We start from the raw sequence: 21,383 nt of genomic DNA on the forward strand, positions 1-21,383 counted from the left end.
CGAAGGCACAGACACTGGGCCCACCACTCATTCGGGGGCACCCCGCACCCACGGCGCCCGCCCCGCACTCTCCGCATCCGCCGCGGCAATCCTGGGCGCGCAGGCGCTGCTGCAGGCGGCCGTGTTTCCTTCGCATCCTTAGCCTTTTCGGCCTCTGCCGGCCCTGAAACCCGTGTGTTCAGACACCCCCACCAGCTTCAGAACTTGTCGGAGCCACGGGGCTGCCACCTCCCGCCGGGGGACGGACGAAGCTCCCACGCACATTTCATCATGGACGAGAAGAAGGAGGGAGAGTAATGAAGGCGGGGCGGGGGGCGGGGGCCGCCCCAGGGCCGCAGCTCGCTCTGCACCTGCGCGCCAAAGGCTCTCATCTCTTCCCCAGGCAGCGGGGCCTTCAGATCTGGGAGATAAACAGAAATCCCCCCAGGTTTGTAGTTTTATTGCCGGGTATGTGATCTTCAATAAATAGCGTGCATTGTTACTGTTATAAAATCAAGAGACACCCCGCGCTGGCTCCCTTCTCCCAGGAAGAGCGTGGATTGTAATAAACACCGGTCCCCACGGTCTCCCCCCTCCCCCACAGCTCTGCCGAAGACAGAGGGGCCGGAGTCCGACGACTCTGGAACCCGCAGCGCAGAAGGCAGGGGGGCGGTGGGGCACCGTGACCCGCTAACACGGATGCCACCAGTCGATCAAAGAATCACATCTGGTATTTCCTCTCTGTCCCACCAGAGTGCTGCGTGGGCGTTAAGTGAAAACTGGAGAGTCGATAAGTATTGATAAATTGATTAGCCACGAGCAATCAAATTTCAGAATCAGCCTGCCAGATGCCATGAAAGCAAGATCAATACATAAGAACACATTCCACCATCTGCAGGGGTCATTCCGCTGCAGAGGCAGAGGGTGGTTCTGTGCTTGGTTCCGAAAGTCGGTTGCTGCGGGGGAGGCCTGGGTTCCGATTTCGGTTGTAATCAGACTCCGGGGCCCCTCGCTCCACACTGTCCTGGGCCCACGTGCCCTGAACACCCTGGGACCCCACTAGACGCTGAAGAACGAGCCTTCTGCTGCCCCACACCCCCGCCGTGACCTCGGTGTGGCCGGAAGAGGCAGCACACAGCCCGTCGTCCCGGGGCCCGGGCCAGACTCTCGGTGCTCAGGGCCCACATCCAGCCCCTTCTCTTCCCCAGCATCTGGGCAACCCGTCTGGGGGCTGCAGAGCCGAAGCTTCGGGCAAACAAGTCTTCTAATTGGGGGCGGGGCCCGGACTGCGGCTGGGCCGAGACTGGGAGGATCAAGTAGTTAGACACCGCTCTCTGCGCCCTCCGGTTCTCCACCCGGGGCCTGCCTCAGCTGCTGCCTGCAAGTACGTGATTATTAAGTGTGATCAGCACAGGCAGAGCTGACAGTTAATGAGCTTTCACGGGGGGGGGGGGGGCAGCGGTGGGGCTCAGTGCTCTCCATCCATCTACCTCACCGACGTGTCCCGCTGTCAGAGAGAAGGAGCTACCCTCAGCCCTGCCGTGCGGCCGGGAAGACACCGCCGAGGCCACCCATGGGGTGTGACGCAGCCAGGGTGAGACCAGGGGCCGGACTCCAGGCACCCCAGCTGTTAGCCAGCACGCTCCGCATTCTGTTATTTCTACCGAGTACTACTATCTGCTCTGAGTGGCAGGGCGCACACCGCTAATCTACTTGCACAGGCCATTCTCTCGGACTTAGCTTAGGCAGGTCCCGGGGAACACACTGTTCACACGTGAGCACTTTCCAGGGAGGAAATAAAAGCAACAGCAACGTGAGACCCGGGGATGGAAAACGGCTTAAATCCCAAGTTCGGCAGAAGCGAGTCCTCTTTCCTCTGCGGCAAACACGCGGGCCAGGTGGGCCTGGGAGCCGGGCGTGTGGGGGGGTGGGTGGGTTCGTGGTGGCGCGTCTGGCCCGGCAGAGGTGTGAGGCTCCTTCTCCCCTGCGCTGCGGTCTCCCGCGGCTCTCTGAGCGCGGTCTGTGTGAGTTACTTTCTACAGCCACTCTATCCAGTCTAGCGAGTCGGTTAACCTGGGACATGACAATACAGAATTAATTTTCGCCCAGCCAGCTCCTGAGCCCGCCGCGACGCAGCCAACACTGAAGGGCGTGGGTTCGGACGGAGGGCGGCTTCCCTGTCCCTGCGGTCCCCGCAGTGGGATGTGGGTGGCAAGCTGACTGGGCCCCACGGGCTTCTCCGAAAGCCTGGAACGGTCTCATACAGGCACTGGGCCCTGCTGACCCAGGAATTCCCAACACCAGGGTGACTCTGGCACCTCCGGCATCGTCCGGCCCAGGTCTCAACCCGGCAGCAACACCGTGGAGAGCTCTATCTCCGGCCGTGCGGTCTGCCGGGGGCTCACTGGGACCCCTTCGTGTGCAGAAGGCCACACTTCTCAGGGACACTTCTCACGGCCTTCAGGATGAGGCGGCCGAGGGCCCTGTGTGGCCTGGCCCTGCTAACGGCTGTGCCATCTCTGGGCACATGTCTCTGGGCCACACACTCGCGTGAGCTCCTCTTGGCCCTACATGCACGCTGTCCCCGCCACCGGACGTCTGCACGTGCTGTTCCATCTGCACGGCGTGTTGCTGCCCCGGTCCCCGCCCCCAGCCCCGGGGGATCTCCGATCACAGGACCTGCCCTCGGGTCTCTCCGGACGCCACTCTCAGACTCGAGGCCAGGATTCTGTTCTCCCGAGAGCCTTCCTTCCCGTCAGGGGCGCGCCACTCCCCTGGGTCTGTAGTGCAGGTCGACTCGGGTGAGTCTGCCAGCTGTGTCTGCTTCTCCTCTGGACGGTAAGCTCTGTGGGAACAAAACCATCTTTGCCTTGCTTGCTGGTGGATTCCTAGTTCTCAGTATAGGCCTGGGCTTTCCATAAATACTTGTTGAGAAAAAAGGATGGAAGAATGAACCAGCGAGTTCATTTATTCATTCACTCATTCATTCGAACGAGGCTTCCGGTCCAGGGCAGACGGGGCCCTTGGAGCTCACTTGCCCTGTCCTCCCAGACCTTCCAGCGTCCAGAAACCCGATCGCCCCTCCGTCTTCACCGTGGCCTTCCTTGGCCTTTTAACCACGACCAGCTCTTTCTTAAAAACAACGCAAAACACTCCCCCTGCCCCCAACACATCACCTTCCTCCCTTTCGCCTTCTCGCTCTCAGCGAACCTCGGAGGAGAGGGCCCCCTCTCCCTGTCCCACTTCCTTGAACGCCCCCCCTCAGCCCTCCCTCGCCACAGCCTAGACCGGGCCCCTGTGACCTACAGCACTGACACTGTCACATGCGCCCTGGGGCCAGCCACCCTGCTGCCCACCCCATGGGAGGTGTCCCACCAACGACCCCAGTTAGCCGCACGCCCGAGCATCTGCGTGTGAGCAAATGCGCACGACACACTGTTAGCGCCACAGGGACACAGCAGGGTGTCTCCTACGATCCCCACGATGTAAACAATAGGGCGCCATGGAAGCAGCCACCAGCGTGAAAGCATGGAGCACCCCTTCTGCCTGGAGGAGGGCTTCTCCTGGTCACCGAGAGGTGCGGCCGGGCCCCCCTGCGCCCACGCACTGGGCGAGCCCGGCCAGGCCCGGCCATCTCCTCAGCCCTCTCCACACCCTGTCCCCCTCGGGCCTCCAAAGCGTCGGTGTGTTATTCGGCGAATGGCAGCACGAATGTCCTGACACAACCGGGGGAAGATTTAAGACCCCGTGTTCCGCCTCCGGTCTCACAGCTCCCAGGCTGGGTTCAAGCTGGGGCCAGTCCCCAGGGCTCTGCACGTGCCAGGCCATTACCTCGTCGTGCAGCTCATGAGAGGAGTGCCATCATCATTTCCATGTTGCGTGTGTGGGACCGAGGCGTGGAGAGGTCCAGCCCCTTGTCTGAAGTCACACGCACACACGCGTAATGAGCAAATGACGGAGCCCGCACTGGAAGCCCGGGTGTCAGGGCCCCTCCTGGGAGGTGAGAACCACGATCAGGCTGGGGCGCGTTAAAGGCAGCACGGCGCCTCCCTGTCACGGGCAGCCTTCCTGCTGCAACGTTCCCTTACACTCGCGGCCTCGTTCTGGCCCCCGGGGGTCCTGGGAGGTGGCCAGAGCATGTAATGATTTTTGTAATGTAAAGAAACCAAGCCCCGGAGGGGTGGGGGGGAATGAGTCATCGCTGCACAGGAATGGAACTTGGTGACTCCGGCCGCCCTGCCAGCCCCTCCAAACCTGCTCCGGCTCTCTCCCAAACCACCTGTGCGCCGGCCCGCCGCCCCGAGACCGCCCTTCCAGCACCACCGCAGCCGGAACACCGTGCTGGAGCCCGACACCGCCTGGGACGATGGTCACGGACAGCAACTGGACTGTGAACTCCACTGGGAGCCGGAGGCTGCGCACCAGCGCGATTTGAGCACCGTAGATGCACCAACACTAGGGCCTCCCACTTAGGTGAGACTGAAGGCTGTACACACAACGTCCCTGTTCCCGCTCCGGGCCCTCCCGAGCCCGGGCACGACGGCCGGACTCTAACCCGCAAACACGCTGCGGTTTTGGGTGCGTTTGTGCTCACTGGCGCCCCCTCGAGACGTCGGAGGAGTGCACGTGGTGGACCCCTACTCCCTTAGCTGCACTCCCACAATCCATAAAGCTTTGACACCTGACAGTGTCTCTCTCGGACTTCGTAAAGAACTAATCTGCCTGCACAACCTTTCCTGAACTAACCTGAGGCTATTTGGAATATTAATTTATTTCATTTACTGCGAATGTGCATACATTTTCTTGCAAAAACTTCCGTGAGCTTAATTACAGGGTGCTAGTCAGATCCCACCGGGAATGTCGTGCAATATTACTCTTCTGAAATAAAATTAAGAAATCACCGCTGAATCACATTTGGCCGCAAGAGCTCTGGCTGGAGAGCTGTGGCCGGGTGCCACAGACGTTTAATGAGCTCATCTGGCTCCAGGCGAGGGCTTTCCGTAAAACCTCCCACCCCAGCCCCACGGGGCAGGTGCCCAGGGGAGCGGGGAGATCGGGCAGCCTCCTGCAGCTCACAGAGCTACTACATGCCAGAGCCAGACTGCCCTCCTCCTGGGGAGCAGTGTTCTCGGCATCCTGCGTGTCGGTGTGAGTGCACACGTGTGTGTGTGTGTGTGCAGGGTGGTGGGGGTCATGCTTGGAGTGGCTCCTGGACTTGGTCCAGCACTGAGCAAGTAAAACAGGGACCACACTGTATATGCCCTGGGAAAGAAAGGAGAGGGACACCGGGGTCTCAAGGCATCACTTTGCCTCGTCCGGACCATTCACCAGGGGTACAGAGGAGAGATCCCACAGCGACTTCAACCCCAAGGTGTCAAAGACCGAGAGTGCCCTGGCCTGGGTCTCCTCTGCAGGCTGGGGCAGATGTGGCTGATGGAGTCAGCCCGCAGAAACACCAGGAAGAGGGTCATGTCTTGTCGGCATCCCCGCCAGCATTGCCTTCTCCCAGGGATGCGGAGACCCGCTCAGAGGGCAGAGAGCGAGCACCTGGTGTGGACAGTCCAGGCCAGACGGCCGGTGGGTTAGCGCAGCCCTCCGGGGCCGGAACGCACTCTCCGCAGCTCGTCCGGACGCACGACTGGTCTCTGGTAGCGGCGCGTGTTGGCACTCAGTCTTCCGAACCCTCGTCTGCAGCAGTGATTAATGTCACGCCGGCGTGCGGATCAGCAGTGCATTTTCTGGTCAACGCAACGCCGCACCTGTAATCACTCCAAGCCGAGACCCGTCGTTCCGCCACGATGCCCTCTTCACGCCCCATCTCTTCGTGTTTGCATCTGCTTTAACTTTCTCTGGTCTAAAATAAGTCAGCAGGAAAACATCACGTTTTTCCTTTAGCTTCTCAATGGCCTTTTATTCCTGAGATACTATCCCCCACCTGACTGCAAGGGGCAGGACTATTCCCTGGTCGCTGGGATCTGGATGAAGACCGAGATTCGGTCTTCTGGTCTCTCCTGGCTTCCTCCTTCACTTTCGTTCGCAAGGGCGGTGCCTGGTGGGATCCTGGCTTGAAAACAAGACCGTTGGGGTGGAGAAAAGACATACGATTTTGATTATTTGTCGTCCTGCGAGGCGCACACTGGAAGACAGCCTGCCCTGGCCACCGACTGGGAAGCGGTCTGTGGAATGCTCCTGCCTCGGTTTCCCACTGGGATGGTGTGGGCCTCGGTCTGTCTGCAGGGCTGGATGGGAACGGCCAGGACAACGCACTTAGCTGGAGGTTTCTATGCGGTCGGGCATGGGGGGTGGGGTGTGGGGGGCAATTACTCCCTGACGTGGGCCTGTTAATCGTGTTGATCACCCAGTTACGCAGCCAAACTGAGCCAAACTATTTTGTACACCCAAGACAGGGTTTTCCCTGGTTGCCAAAGTGTCCCTTCCGGCACGCTGTTCTCTGTGCCCTGTCGTCTGCGCCGTTGGCTCCGGACTTGAACCTGTGAGCCGATGACCCTAAACACCGAATCCGTGTCCGGTGCCCCGAGGAGACCCCTTTCCCCAGGAGCTGCTTGCGGTCGCTGCCTGCTGTCCCCTCAGTCAGGGCCCTGGACTGCTGGGAACACTTGAAAATTGGGTCAAGTTGCTCTGACTTTGGAAAGCCTGAGAAAATTCTGAGAATTCAATCCCCTACCCACTCAATCCAATAACTTTGAGCTCAATTGCTGTCACTCTTCTTCTTTCAAAGGACCAGAAACAACGGGCCAAGGTATTTCCTGTTCTCTGGCTCACCTGTGTGCGGGGGGCTCTGCCCCTGGGCCAGCAGGAAGAAAGGTCTTCTTATTTCATACTGTGAGTTGCCTTGCAACCTTTCATTCATCCTGAGTGACAGAAAGCAGTCTGAAAGGGGAATTTTGTGCGGCTGACTTTCACGCCTTCCCAGAGGTAGAGGAGGCAATGGCTTTTATTCAGGGAGCAGCAGCTGGCCCTCGACAGCTCTGTAACCGAGGGATGGGAGCAGCCGCGTGGCAGAGCGCGTCCAAGAGCCCAGGTGCCCGGAGAAGTGCTTCCCAGGCGTTACGTAATCTCCATGGCAACTCCAGGAGGAAGGGACCACTGCCATCCCATTCCAGAGGTAGGCAAACATTATTCTTAACACTCTTATTAATACTAACCTCAACAATAATATGATCAACCACTAAGCATTGTTAAGCTGTTCTTAGGAGCCAAGCATGTCCTGTCCATACACGCTCTGTTCCGTCCCCACGAACGCCCCAGGCAAAGGTGCTGTTGTTAACTCCAGTTCGTACGTGAAGCGACAGACGCCGGAGGTGAGAGAGGATTTCACGCCATAGCGGAATTACTAAGCCGCGGAGTCAGGACAAAACTCCAAGCTTACCCGAGCCAGGGCCCAAGACCTCCCTCCTCTGCGCTCTCAGGAGAACATCCACTGTTTCATTGAGATGCTGAAAGTAGTCTCCCGGATGCACCCTGGTCACAGAAAGGTACGCAGTGCGAGATTTCACTTATGGGACACGCCGGACCGGGCAACGCTGAGCGGCAGAGAGCAGATCCGAGCTGCGGCCAAGCTCATTCACCCTGGCCTCAGGTTTCTATCTAAAACACACTTCACTCACTTCTGTCCACCCACCCATCCATCCATCCATCCATCCAATCATCCATCCATCCATCCATCCATTCAATTGTCCATCCATCCACCCATCCCTCCATCCATCCATCCATCCATCCATCCATCCATCCATCCATCCAATCATCCATCCAATCATCCATCCCTCCATCCATCCATCCACCCATCCCTCCATCCATGTATTCCACAACGTTCCTTGAAGGCTGGCCTGGTGCTGGGGCACCGTGGGGAGCTAGAGCAGATTGGGGGCATCTTTCGTCATGGAAACCCCAGAGACCCCAACTGATGTGCCTCTATTCCCTTTACTTCCTATCCTGCAAATATACAAACGTTTAAAATGCAGTGTGGTTGGCAGAACGCCCAGAAGGCCCCTGGGTCTCCACGTCCCAGATGCTCTCTCCCCTTCGAGTGTGAGCAGAGCCCGTCCACACGACACACTGTCACTGCCACAATGAAGTCATGCTATGTGGCACTCCGGTTTTACAGGTGTCATTACGGTTGCCAATCAGTTGATGGGGAGCCATTCCAAAGGGAGGTCGCACCGGGGGGCCGGCCCCAGTCGGGCGCGTCTCTGGAAGGCGTCAGCGAGGTTCAGGCCGGCGGAGATCATCCCGCAGCCTCGGAAAAGCACGCAGACACGCTGTTAGCTGCCTGCGGCTGCGCCCGTGTGGCGAGGACCTCAGCACAGCCCCTAGGGGCGGGGAGCGCTGGTTGCCAGCCAGCAAGAAAAAGGGGACTTCGGTCCTGTGACCACAGGGAACTGAAGAGAGCCTGGACAGCCAGACGGAGGGCCAGGAGAACCCGTGTGCGGCCCTGGCACCGAGGTGGGGCTGAGTGAGGACAGGGTCACGGGAAGGAAAGACGCCCAGGGCAGGGGGACAGAGAAAGTCACAGTGGCGCTGTGCCTGCCTCCCACCCCCTGACCGGGCACGGGCCACCTTCTGCATGGTCCAGTCTGAAGGCCCCGGGGCCCGGCCCCCACGCCGGGACACATGCTGCTCGCCCCTCACCCCTCAGCAGCACCATGCGGGAGGCACAGCCTCAGGGTAGGACACGGCTACCGCGGGTCTTCCTTCCGCCAGCAGCCACAGTGTCCCTGGGCAGCCCGCCTCATCACTCCGGGCCTCACGGGATTTTCTCTGTGGGAAAACAGGGCTCCAGGGCCTCGCACAGCTGTGGCCGCCGTCAACGCGGCCATTCAGGGACCCGCCAACACCGGGGCCTTTGTGCCGCCCCGCCTCTCCGCTGTCCTCGCCCGCACAGCCGTCGGCCCCTGGTGCTGCGCCCTCCGACCCAGCTCCCCTCCCCCACTCCCGGGACCTCCACACCGGCTTTGCTGACACCGCAGTTCACACGGCTTCTTTGTCCTTTTTCTCCTGGGCTCACGCGGCTGGAAGATACTAGTCCGCCATGTCCAGACCAGGGGGTCAGACCTGCGTCAGAGTCACAGGGTTTCCATGCGAAAAACATCGACTTCTGGACCTCACCCTCCCCAGAGCCTAGGGCTCTGCATTCCTCACAAGTTCTCCTGAGGGCTGTAGAGGACACAAATGCGTGAGGGCCACTCACTCCTTCAGGTGGCCACACCCCACGTAGAGTCCGGCAGCTCTCCTAGCGGAAGGTGCCACTGGTGTGAAAACCGCCCTCTCGGTGCTCCCGGCCATGGCCCGGTCTCCGTGGGGCAGGACTCCTTCCTCCTGCACGAACTCGGGGTGCCCACGAACTCACACCCCGGCATCCTCTCCCCGAAAACGGAGTTTGCCGCTGACGACGGCACAGGGTCGGTGCTGAGCGAAAACTGCTCTCGGCTTGGGGCCGGTGTGGTGACTCATCTCTGAGTTGCTTGGGGACGGGGATGACCCCGAGCCAAGCATACAGAAGGTCATAAGTCCCTGTCACCTGCTGGTCACAGTTGGCCAGGCTTGGGCATAGCAGGAAAGGGCGCACTGGCACCGAGCACCGATGACAGCTGGCTTTTACGGAACACTGTCTCCCGGCCAGGCCTGGGCTCAGCCTTCCGTGCAGCTTACTGTCCTCGATCCCCCAGCCACCCGGTGAGGTAGGTGCCGCCGTGGCTCTCGTGAACACAGATGAAAAAACTAAGGCTCGAAGAGGTCGAGAAACTTGCCAAGGTCGCTCAGCTGGCGAGACCCCAGAAACCCTCGATCCAGGCCCTCGCCCGTGGTCCCAGCCCGGCCTTTCCTCCGAGGTCTCCCCTCCCTCGGTTTGGCGGATGTGTGGGCGTGGCTGATCGGAGTCAGCCAAAACCCCCTCCGCGGACCCCACAGACTCTCCTCTGCGTGGCCGGATCAAGTCACACTGAGCTTACAATAATACATCCGCAGCGACATTATCTCAGAGACCTCGATCACCATGTGTGCCTCCAGATGCCCCAGAACGAACTTCACCCCTCCGACCCCTCCGCAGACCTGGCCTCGGCCCGCCCGCCTCCCACGGCAGGCGCAGGGAAGGGCTGGGAGCACAGGGCGAGCGGGCGGCATGGAGACCCAAGGGTTGTTCCGTCTTTTGCCTCCTGGGTTCCCCTGCTCCTGCATTTGGACCGAGGCTACCAGCCACTGTCGATGGAGGCGAGGGGCCGAGGCTCCTGGGAGGAGCACCGGGCAGGAGGCAGGTCCCAGAGGTGAGGCAGGGTCCTGGACCTGCTCACGGGGTGGCAAAGGCAACGGGAACATACCTTGTGAAACGGCCTTTCCTCCGCCCGCCCGACCCGGGGGCCCAGAGCCTCCTCCACCGCAGCCGGGCCGCCGGCCTCTCCGCAGGAGAGGACAGGACAGGGGGGCTCTGAGGACTGGTCTGGCTCCAGTCCTCAGCGGGGCTCGGGGACAGGGCGGCTGTCGTGCGCGTCTGACAGCAGCGAGGAGAAAGGCGGTGTTTGTGTTGCCTCCTCTTTGGTCTCAGCGACTCCTCCTCTCCCCGAATAAGTTCCCTCGGGCCCAAGCACACGGACTCCAGTGCTGTCATCTCACGTGGCCTGAGCGTTTACCCCAAACGTCGGAAAACGTCCCTCAAAGCCCGGAGAGGCCCTTCCCAGCCCTGGGGGGGACTCCCACGCCACCAGGGAGACCTTCTCCTCTGCCCGCCCGGAATGGAGGGGCCAGACCCAGGCTGACACCGGGCAGCCAGCTGTGGGGGCTGTGAGCTGGAGGGGGGGCATCAGGAAGTGAGCCCTCCCACGGTGCCCCCCTCGGGGAGGGGAATCTCAGGGGCCGGCTCTGGCTGCGTTGAGGGGGCAGAGAGGTCAGGATTCAGAGCCTGAGGGAGCTGGAGTGTGTGGGGTCGAAACCAGAGAAGAGCACATGCGAAGAAGTGAGCCCCAGCAGCCTGCAAGCGGCCCCTGGAGTCTGAGCTGAGCGCCGCTTTGCACCTGCTGGAAAGCACAACTACCCGAACCCAGGAGAACTGCCAGAAAAGAGCGGACGCTTCCAGGACTGCGCCCAGAGCAGGGAACAGTCCTTGCTCCCTCCAGCCCCCCGTGGAAGGATCTCGTACACACAGACGTTAGGTTCAGTCCTCATGAGGGTAATCAGCCCCAGACCAGGGCTTCTCAGCCTCCACAGACGGGCGTGTCAGGCTGGGTGTCCTTTGTTGTTGGGGGCAGAGGGCGGCCCTGGGCCCTGGGGATGTGCAGCAGCACCCCAGCCTCTCCCGGGTAGGTACCAGCGGCGTCTCCCCGCACGCCACAACCACAGGTGCCTCCAGACGTTATTAGCGGACCCCAGGGGAGTCGCCCCTGCCCGAGAACCACTGCCCGGACCCCAATCTGCCCCACACGCCCCGAGAGGCTCAGACTGCTCTGGAGCAGCGGCCGTGCGCCCCAGCACCCCAGGAAGAGGTCAAGGTTCTTCCCAGGACCACGACACAAATACCAGCTGGTCGCGGCGGCCTCGGCTGGGCTGCAGGTATGTGTGGGGTGTAAAGGTTCACCTGAGGAAATGACCCAGACGTCCATCGACAGAGGAACAGATACGGACAACGGAACATACACCTACCATGCACTATTAATCAGCCTTGAAAAGAAATCCTACCGTTTGCGACAACTTGGGTGAAAGCAGAGATACTGCGACCCTAAGTGCAACAAGCCAGTCACAGAGGGCAAATACTGCAGGGACCCGCTTATGTGACGGACACACCCAGACTAGCTGGAGTCATAGAGGCCGGAACTGGAACAGCGGTTGCTGGGGGCTGGGGACGTGCGGCTCAGCGTGAGTGAGGCGTCAGCCGTGCCAGGTGAGTGGTGAAGACCTGCGGTACGACAAGGTGCCCGAGTGCCACCGCGCCACGGTGGCCTTTAAACTATGCTAACAGGATGGCCCCACGCCAACCAAGTGCTCTTACCACTGGAAACACACAAAAGCCACCCACAAAAGAACACAAGGACGTTTTCAGAGACGATGGGCGTGGTTAGTGCCTTGAGGGCAGCGACGGTATCGGGAGTGGGTTTACGGCCAAAACTCACCCGCGTGCGTAGAGTGAATATGCGACGTGTTCGTACATTAAACACAATTAGAAATTCCAGTTCACCACGATTCTTACATTCAGCCAGAAAGGAGCACCGCTAGGTAACTCCAGAAAGAAAACAAAACGGAAAAGATGCGGTGGACAGGGAAGGAACATGGCAGAAGCTCTGAGAAACCTGGGGAGGCGTGGCCAAACGGCAAGCACCGACGGCAGAAACTGTCCCGGCTCTGCTCGCGAGGACGGGTCTTGGGAGCCGCCAGCTGCGGGGAGACGGAGGGGCGAGCCTTGGCGCAGGTGCCCCGGCCCCTGCGCCCACCGTCGACGGATCTCCACAATCAAGCAGGAGATGCCAGCTCACACGCAGGCCCTGGGAGACGCCAACACACCCCTGAGTTCCACGTGGTTTTCCTTCCCGAAGCTGCGGAGGCCGCCCCTGCTGTGCTGCCTAGGGGACCTCAGGACGTGGCCCGAACCCACACACGGGTCCATCCGGTCGCCCAGTTATGGCTGTTTTGATGTCTGGAATTTATCAGGTAAGTATGCGGGGGCAGGTGGGGGAGGCGTAGGGTGGAGAAAGGCCTTGGAACTCTGCTTTTAATAGTCTGGGCATTTTGGAGTCAGCAGGGGGCAAGGCTTTGCAAACTCGAGGACCAGTATACTCAGCACCGCGACCACCGCCGCCTTCCAAGCCTGGTCACCTGTCAGCCCTGCGGGCCAGCTCATCAGCCCTTTTAAAAACAGCGCAAGGAAGAGAGTGCGTGTGGCCGGACCTTCCACGGTTGGGCTGGGCCACCGATGGCCTCGATGAGAGGCAGCGCCTCCAAATGCTGACCCAGCTCAGGACTAAGGCGACAGCTTTAGAAAAATGCCCACCTTGGACCTGAAACTCAGCTCCAGCCGACGTGCAGGTCCTCACGGGAAGGGCTTGAAATCCATAAAGTTTTTGCAGAAACGAAAACCTCCCAAACGCACTTCTCCGGCAGAACCAGGCAGTCTCTTTAACGGAGCACCGCTGTGCTTTGAGAGTTCACGCCGGCGGCCTGGATCATTTTTCACCCCATCGAGTACTTTATGGGCAGAGCCCGGCAGGTTAACCAACAGCCCCGGGGCCTGCGAGAGAGAAGGGGTCACCGGGCCACGGCTAACAGGACCCAGGGGCTGTTAATTGGACTCTCTCATCAGTTCAGCTTGGAAGCCGAGCGGAGAAGTTGCCTGTTTCCTGGGGTTTCTAATCTAAATGGTGCTGACACACTCCAGCGGGAATAATCTGAGCAGTTCAGTGGATGTGAACGGTTTTAGATTCTGAAATGTTTTCTACCGAGAGAGGAGAGCCGGGAACTCGGAAGGACGGGAGGCAGGGATCCTGCCTGCGGGTTTGCAAACCTGAGCAGGGGGCACAGACCCCGCCTGGACCACTTCTCCAATGGCAGCGAGGCTGCCCTTCCTGCTGGTGGCTGTGGGAGGGTCTCCGCCCGCTTTACCGACCGACGGGAGTCCTGGCCGAGCTCACGCAGCAAGCACAGGGCCTCCATTGTTGGCTTCAACTGCCAGCGGCAGGGAGGGGGTTGGGCCACAAAAGCTCTGTGGCTGCGGCTGTCCCCGGGCTGGAAGTTCTTTCCAACCTCCTGCAAAGGCACATTTTCAGCACGCTGTTATCTGCAGTGTTGCTTTAGGAATAAATGAAGGTGTATGCATGCAAATAAAAAATGGGGACATAAGAGCTGCTCTTTGCCACTGAGGGTTTAAAACGTAGCCATGAACACTTCTGTCAAATGCAAGAGGGCGTCATTCAACAAGTGTTTCTCTCTCTGGAGGACTGAAAATAACCTCGATGAAAATTACGCAATGATAAAATTCTGTCCCCACCTGATTAATTACTTGTGAATAATCACATCTCGGGTCTCTTGCAATTATATTCTAATGGCACACCTTTTGCCCTGGTTGATCAGGCAATGAACTAATGAACAACTATTACTGAATTTAATTAACACCATCATTTCTGCGGCCTTTCCGTCTGTTGGGAGCGTGGAAATTCACGACCCCAGGGCTGGGACCGGAGGAAGCCTGCCTTGAACCCTGCAGAACAGGCCCTCCCTCCTGTCGCCCTGGAATAAGGCGGCCAGTGTGTGGACAAAGACCCGCGGGCGCTGCCAGCGTCCACGGGAAGCCTTCCCTAATAACAGCACCGGTGTGCAGAAAGGTTGCCTTTTCATCGCACAGGAGCAATCTGCGTGTTGTGGTTTTCAAACGAGAGGGGTAGGTGAGCTATCAAGGGAGTCAGTTACAGTGCCGTTCATAATTTATTCCATGCGCAATAAAGAGCGATCAGGTTTCATACCTGTTTGCTCTCGGAAAGATAACGCTCGTGGCGGCTTACCCCAGTTGCAGGATACAGAAATGTTTCCGAGTCATTTATCTCATCTTGGCATTCTAAAGCCCCGAAGTTCCTTATTTCCCCGCCATTGTAGTCTCTGCTTGAAAATGTGAGCTCACCCTCAAAGAAGAAAACACCATTCTTGTTGGCCTAACTTAAATCATTCTATTTTAACTCAGTCAAGGCAAACCGTAGATATTCTGCTAACGCGTCAGGAAACGCACAGGAATTTGTTTTTAAAGACAGATGATTGCAAATTTACAGCACTCAGGATATTTAACTCGCAGAAATGCACTCCATTACTACATGTGGATACAAATAATCCGACTCTCTGGAGCACTAATAAATGTTTGCAAATTCAGACATGTGTCACGTGTAAACTACATTCATCCAGTACGCTTCTCCCCGCCCCACATTTCAGACACTGAAACAAATTACAGGATGTGAGAGCCTCTTCCGAGCCCCAAGGGAACGACTACAAACAAATGATTTGTTTACGACGCAGACAGAGCAACTGAACGGTCTGCCCGCTGAACGCCGCCTCCGGTTCTCTGAGGCGGGCGTGTACCCCCGCTCCCTGCCCAGTCCAGCCGTACCTCGTATCTGCTGGCCGTCCGCTCGGCCGCCTTCAGGCCTTGGTACATGTGGACGATACACACCTTGGCTCTTCTCTGGGAGGGGAACCAGTTCTTCTTCACGAAATCCATGACCATCACATGGTTTTTCAACTCCGTACTAAACGCTTTGATCTGGAAAGTGCGGTGCACGGCCGTGTCCGCGTGGCGGGCAGCACACCCGTCCGGGTGAGTTTTCGCAGGAATTCCAGGGTGCTGCATGATACCTGCAATCTTGTGACTTCGGCTTGCGAGCCTGGCTGACACAATTTTCTTTGTTCCGTCCAGGTATTGAGTGCAGCAGGGCCTGGCTCCGGCCTTTCCCGGCTTTTCCAGCTCCAGAGCTCCTTGTCCCTGAGCCCTGGCTGCAAAAGGGACAGGGGGTGTACCTGGAACTCTGGAGGGTAACCCTCACGGGCCATAAGAGGGCCCCTTGCTGCTGTCCATCTGTCCCCAGCGCTTCCACCTGTGTGCTCTGGCCACCCGCAGCCTTCTCTGATTTCAAAGACACAATTCCCTTGCCTGCCGCGTTCGCTCTCTGAATGCCAAGTCTGCCTGGTCACACTGGGGGCCCACGAGTGTGCAGGCCCCCAAACCCAAGTAAATCATTCACAGTGTGCCGGGCAGAGGGGCCAGAAGTGGCCATTGCTGCTTCTCACAGCTCCTGCTCTCCCGTGCCAGGATGGAAGGAAACCAGTGCTGAGTCCTGCAACACAAAGGGTGACCTCAGCCCCGGAGAAGATAAGAAACACATTCAAGTGACAAAGGGAACTCGGTACAGAAGCTGGGGTGGCAGTGGGTGGGTCTCAGAGGGACAGTCTGTGTGAGGAGCTGCATGCCACCCGGTGGGGGCGAGGCACAGGCTGACACGGCGCTCTGTCCCCAGCCAGCCACGGGAAGTCCTCTCGCCACCTGAGCCTCCGTGTCTCGTGAAGAAAAACTGAAATATGAGGCATGTCCAGAAAGTATCCAGCCAAGTGCTCTGAAAAATAGACATTTATTGAAGAAGATACAAGAAACACTGTACACAGGACTATGACACCTCAGTCCCCTCCAAAGCAGGCACCTTGGGACCGCACCCAGTTCTCCCTGTCTCCAGGAGCTGCCTTGTCGCGTTTCCCTGAATCTCATCGGCAGCCTGAAATCTTGCCCCTTTCCAAGGTGATTTTTTGAGTTTCGGGAAAAGCCAGAAGTGGTGGGGCACCAAACCTGGGTTACAGGGGGCTGAGTCACCTGGGTGATCTGATGCTCCACCAAAAAACTCTGCAGAAGACGTGAAGCGTGAGCGGGCGCACTGTTGTGATGAGGCCGCCAATCACCAGCTGCCCACAGCTGCAGCCTTCGGAATCATCCACATAGTTTCTGTGGAGCAATGTTCAAGCTTCATGCAAAATGGGATGCAGATGAGTTGTTCCACTCTCTCAGTCATTTTGAATGTGACAGCCACACAGCACACATGCTCACTCAACAGCATCTACTGCCCCCACTGACTAGCACAGTGAAGTCGTCCTTGTTCACGCATGTGCACTCCAGTTCACTCTCCTTGGCTGCCAGGTGACATCCATGTTGCACAAACTGTCCTCATTACATTAACAATGGCTGGACTTTTTCCGGACGGACCTCATCATAATACCTGCCACTCACAGGGGTGTTGGGAAGACCGGGGGAGCACATGCATGAGCAGAGAGCCGTGCGCAACGAAGTCACGCACATCGTCACCTCCAGAGCGCAGGTGTGCGTTTTCTGCCCGAAGTGTTCTGCACCAGGCCCTCTCCGTACGAGTGACACAGTGCAGATTCCCAGGGGCTGAAGACGACTGGATGCCGCATCTCGGATCCCTTAGAAATGCACGTGCACAGCATACTCCTTCCTGTTTTCTTTCGTGGTTTTCTTTCATGCCTGGGAACCCCGCACGCAGAGGTGGGAATGACAGGCCTCGGATTAAGGGCTGGGGCTGGGAGAGGGCAGAGGACCCGCATTGGGGTCCAGATAGCAGCCGTTCTCTGCAGGCAGCTCCCTCCGACTTTAGGCAAAGATGCCCCTCCCCCCATTAATTCTCCCTCCCCATGCTGAAAGCCACAGGGGCAAGAAAATGAAGACATGTTTGCAGACGACTCTGCTGAACACAGAGCATTGGTCCTGGGCCCAGAACGATGCCCTTCCTGCTACAGGCAGGGACCTTGCCCCGCACACTGGGGGGCGGGGGGTGGGCGGCTAGGATCTGGCAGCGGAACGCCAACTGGCCCCCACTGGAGGCGACGGGAATGTTGAAGTTGCGAACACCATCAGAGTCAGAAAAGACGCATCAGAGTGGGAGACGGAAAAGACTCTGGAGTGAATGAGGCCGATGCTTCCATTCTAGTGTCGAGACGACAGACCCCCAGAGACCAGGTGCCTGCCCAAGACCCCACAGACACTGTCCAGTTCTGCCTGTGGTCCTCCCAGGGGTGAGGGCACTGTCAAGAACCAATGGGTGGCCGCCATGGTTCCCACAGAAACGCAACACGACCGAGGTTAAAGACTGAGCGGCTGCCGGCTACCGCCCAGGGCACCCCTGCAACACGGGCCCCATCCCGGAGCGGACACTCCCTGATGAAGACGGCCAGGGCGAAGGTCAGACAGCGAGCAGGTCGGAATCCGACAGGACAGCGAGGGCAGAGGGCGGCCGCTCGGCTGCCAGGGGGCCGGCAGAGGGCTGGCTTCTGGCATTCCTTCCTCCGGCTGCAGGCCCGGACCAGGGCCGGGGCCCCCGAGACTTTCATAAGCTGTAGATTCAGGAAACGATTCAAATGCAGGTTTTCAAGCCAGATACCAAAACACAGTGGACAGAGAAAGTCCCAGGCACAGCCCCAGGTGAGCCGGTCCTCACCCAAAGGACAGAAAGTCAGTCACATCTACGGTGCCAAGAGCATGGCACCTATGCGGTCCCCTCTCAGGCACCTGTACTGCCCAGGGAGAACCCTCTGACCTGCCCTGAGCCCTGCTCCTCCCCACCGCCACCCCAGGGGAGCTGGCCTGCCTTGTAAGACACCTGCCTCTGACCCCCGCTGGTTGGCTGGGGGTTGGGCACCCGGCCTGGCCAGGGAAAATAGCAGTCCGCCCTGGAGGATGGTGGTCCGGGAGTGGAGCAGAGGTGGGTGGCTGAGACCGCGGGGTGGAGCGCGCCAGCACGCAGTGGAGGTGGCAGCTGTCACAGGGCCCCGAGTGGGAGCCTCCCGCTGGTTCCAGAGCCCCGGCTCCTGCCGGTGGGGCCAATGACAGCATCGAGCATCTTTATGTTCTTTCTCCTTCGGGCTTAAGCTGCTTGAGTTGAATTTCTGTCCCTTGCCACCCACAGAGTCTCGACTCGTCCTTGAAAACACATTCATTTATCAAACAGAGAGATGTGACGTGCTCCCGTGTGGCAGGCACAGTGCAGGCACCCGAGACACAGATGAAGGGGATGCCCCACGCGGAGTTCAGGCTCCTCAGAGGGACAGCCCTCCGTGGCGCGCGGCTGCTCAGAGATGCGAGGGCTTCCTCCGAGGGAGGTCGGGCGCCGCAGGCTGAGAGACCCTCCCAGGAGGGAGATGCACCACAGAGTCAGGAAAGGCCCCTGGTGCGCTGCCACCCCCACCCCTGGCTGGCGTTCCGTGGCTAAGGTCCACGGCCAGGCTCCACCTTCCGCTCTCCGTGCACGCACTGTGGCCCGAAGCGGTCACAGCCCAGAACGGGGAGGCCTTCTCTGACGCCGTGTCCGCCGCAGAGACCACCATCCCTCTTTGTGGAACTCAGCTCTCGGAACACTCTGGGGTCCTGACGTAAACCAAAGAACTCAGCCAACCCCGTGAGTCGTGTCTCTGACCTGAGAAGGTCCTACTTAATTTGCCTACACGGGTCCCTGGGGAGACGGACGAAAACCGTCACCTTGTCAGCGAGGGCAACGCAGTGACTCCACATCAACACACATGAGCCTGGACCGTGGCGCGTGTCGACGCACACGTGAAATGACGCTCTTTCTCCTCCCTGGCCCCTGGTCTGACAGGCCGGGCTGTGCAGGAGATGCGGCACCGTGTTTAAATAATGAATTATTCACAAAGAAAAGGGACTCGCGGGCACCTGACGCCAGAACTTCATGCCCCTGAGTTCTTAATCCGCCCTCCAATGGGATCAGCATTTACGCCGAGGAGAGATGCCCTAATTACGTAGCTCCGGAGCTGACTTTCCGCAGAGCCTGCGCGGATCTAGGGAGCCTTAGGCAACAATAGAAACAGATGACTATGAATTTCTGAATTCGTAACTGGGTTTCCTTTTCGGGGGAAACGGCATTTTTATCTGTGGGCGCCGCGCTCGGGAGGTGGCGGCCGGGTTCCGTCCTGTCCTCAGGGGCTCGGCGCCTGCCGGGCACGCCTCTCCACCGCCGCCCCGGCGTGCGTGCCGCATTCACGGGCCTCCGGGAGCGGAACCCGGGCGGGATCTTCTCCTGCTTACTCCCCCCGCCCCCCCAGTGGGGGTCCTAGACCCAAGCAAAAGGACCCAGAAGCACGTGGCGGAGGAGGGAACCTGCGCCCGGACTGGGGTTAGGAGAACACAAGTCTGCCTAAGGAGGCCCTTGCCCTTGACCTTGACCGCCCTTGACGATGACCGTGATGCTGTGGGGGAGGGGCAAGGGCATTGGCTGGTGCCCAGCAGGCGGACGGAGCGAGAAGCTGTCATACACGTCTTCTTAGATGGCTGCCTTTTCCTCTCCTATAAATGGGAAACTTTTTCCTGTTGTTTACACAATGTTCGCAACCTATGACGATCTGATATTTTTTTTAGTGTTCCAAAAAACATGGCGCAGCCACCCACCGGGTTCATTTTCTCCCCCCTTTTTCAAAGATTATATTTTATTGATTATGCGATTAGTTGTCCCAATTCTTCCCCCTTTGCCTCCTCCACCCAGCACCCCCACTCCCTCAGGCCATCTCCCCACCATTGCTCACGTCTGTGGGTCACGTGTGCAAGTTCTTGGGCTGCTCCGTTTCCTGTGCTGCACTTCACACCCCCGGTCTACTCTGTAACGGCCTGTCGTGCCTCTTCACCCCCTCACCTCGTCACCCGCCCCCTCCACCCCCACCCCTCCGGCAACCATCAAAATACTCTCCAAATAACACGATTCTGTGTCAGTTCTTCTTGTCTGCTTAGTTTGTTTTTAAGATTCGATTGTATGATTGTTGACAGATATGTATGGAAATTTTAAGGAAACATTAAACCCAATTTGCTGCTTCCATCCCGGGACAGTCTCACCCAAAGGGACGCCTAGCCCATCAGCCACCGGCGCTGCCCTTCCATGGAAAATGGACACCAGGCTGGGCTGCGGGCAGCAGAGGGCAGAGGCCTCATGCTGTGGCCTGAGGGTAGACACTCCACTGGCCACATTTGCTCCTCACAAGTGCAAACTCCCTGTCGCCCTCGGCCACGTCTCCTTGCTTGCACGAATGAATTGTTCAGCAAGCGCACTGAACACACTCCCGAAACCCCCCAACTGACAGCCTGTTGAGAGGCGTCCCACTGGGGCTGAGCTCAGAGCCCCTGCTCTCAAGGCGCCTGTGACACGTGTCTCCAAGACCGGGGGAAGGGCACCTCCCGGGGCTGCCTCCGGAGTACCCTCGGCAGCGTCCTGGGGAGCCCCACTCCCAGGTCCGCCCTGGAGGGAAGAGAATTTGCCAAGGCTTGTCCCCAATCTGGGCACGTCAGGAGACCCGTGCTCCTAATGCGTGAAACAGGAGGGGGCCGTGGGGTCTGGAAAGTCAGCGACCCTGTCGCCCCTGAGGACCGAGCCGATATAGGGGAGCCATGGTAGACACCCAGGAAGCAACCAGGTCCTTGATGACCCGCAACAGCCAATAGAAAGCGTCCTGGAGTCCACCCGCCCGACCTTGGACTTACCGGGTCCACATGCAAATAAACCCCAGATACTCTTCGCACGCAGGGTGGATGCCTCGCCTGCGCCCCAAAGCGTCCTGACTCCAAGCTCTTTGGTTGGGCCCCATCGCAGCTCTGTCAGCGGCCTTGAGAGGCCAGGGGCCCGTCCTTGAACATCACTCACCCGGGGAACTGTTTCCGGCTGGGCCTGGGGGGACTGTGCTCCACTCCGTCTCAGGGGCCGCTGAGCTCCACCCTTGCGCCCGTGGTCACGGTTCACCAAAGACCGCGGGAGAGGGAGGCCGGGGCCTGGGCGCCGACCGCGGGAGGGAGAGCCGAGCAGCGGCGTGTCAGGTACCCCTGCTCCTCTCGCCCGGTCCGCCACGGTCGCCTCACTCCCTCCCTGTCTCAC

The 21,383-nt window shown here is 59.1% G+C and overlaps 1 protein-coding gene across 2 annotated transcripts in view; it reads right to left on the bottom strand.

Annotated features, from left to right (window-relative positions):
* The window catches only part of CUNH10orf90 (chromosome unknown C10orf90 homolog), a 121,812-nt gene extending 106,058 nt beyond the window's left edge, over positions 1–15,754 (bottom strand). Inside the window, exon 1 of one of the 2 annotated variants that reach the window (XM_045854370.1) lies at positions 15,131–15,754. In XM_045854370.1, the coding sequence (XP_045710326.1) occupies positions 15,131–15,307 (177 nt within the window). In that variant the 5' untranslated portion in view covers positions 15,308–15,754. Of the gene's footprint in view, positions 1–15,067 lie in introns of both variants that reach the window. The other variant, XM_045854369.1, reaches the window with a different exon arrangement.
* Between the last annotated feature and the right edge of the window lie 5,629 nt (positions 15,755–21,383).

This window comes from Phyllostomus hastatus, unplaced genomic scaffold (assembly GCF_019186645.2).
Source record: "Phyllostomus hastatus isolate PE091 unplaced genomic scaffold, TTU_PhHast_1.1 phas_scaffold_1066, whole genome shotgun sequence".
NCBI classification, from domain to species: Eukaryota; Metazoa; Chordata; class Mammalia; order Chiroptera; family Phyllostomidae; genus Phyllostomus; species Phyllostomus hastatus.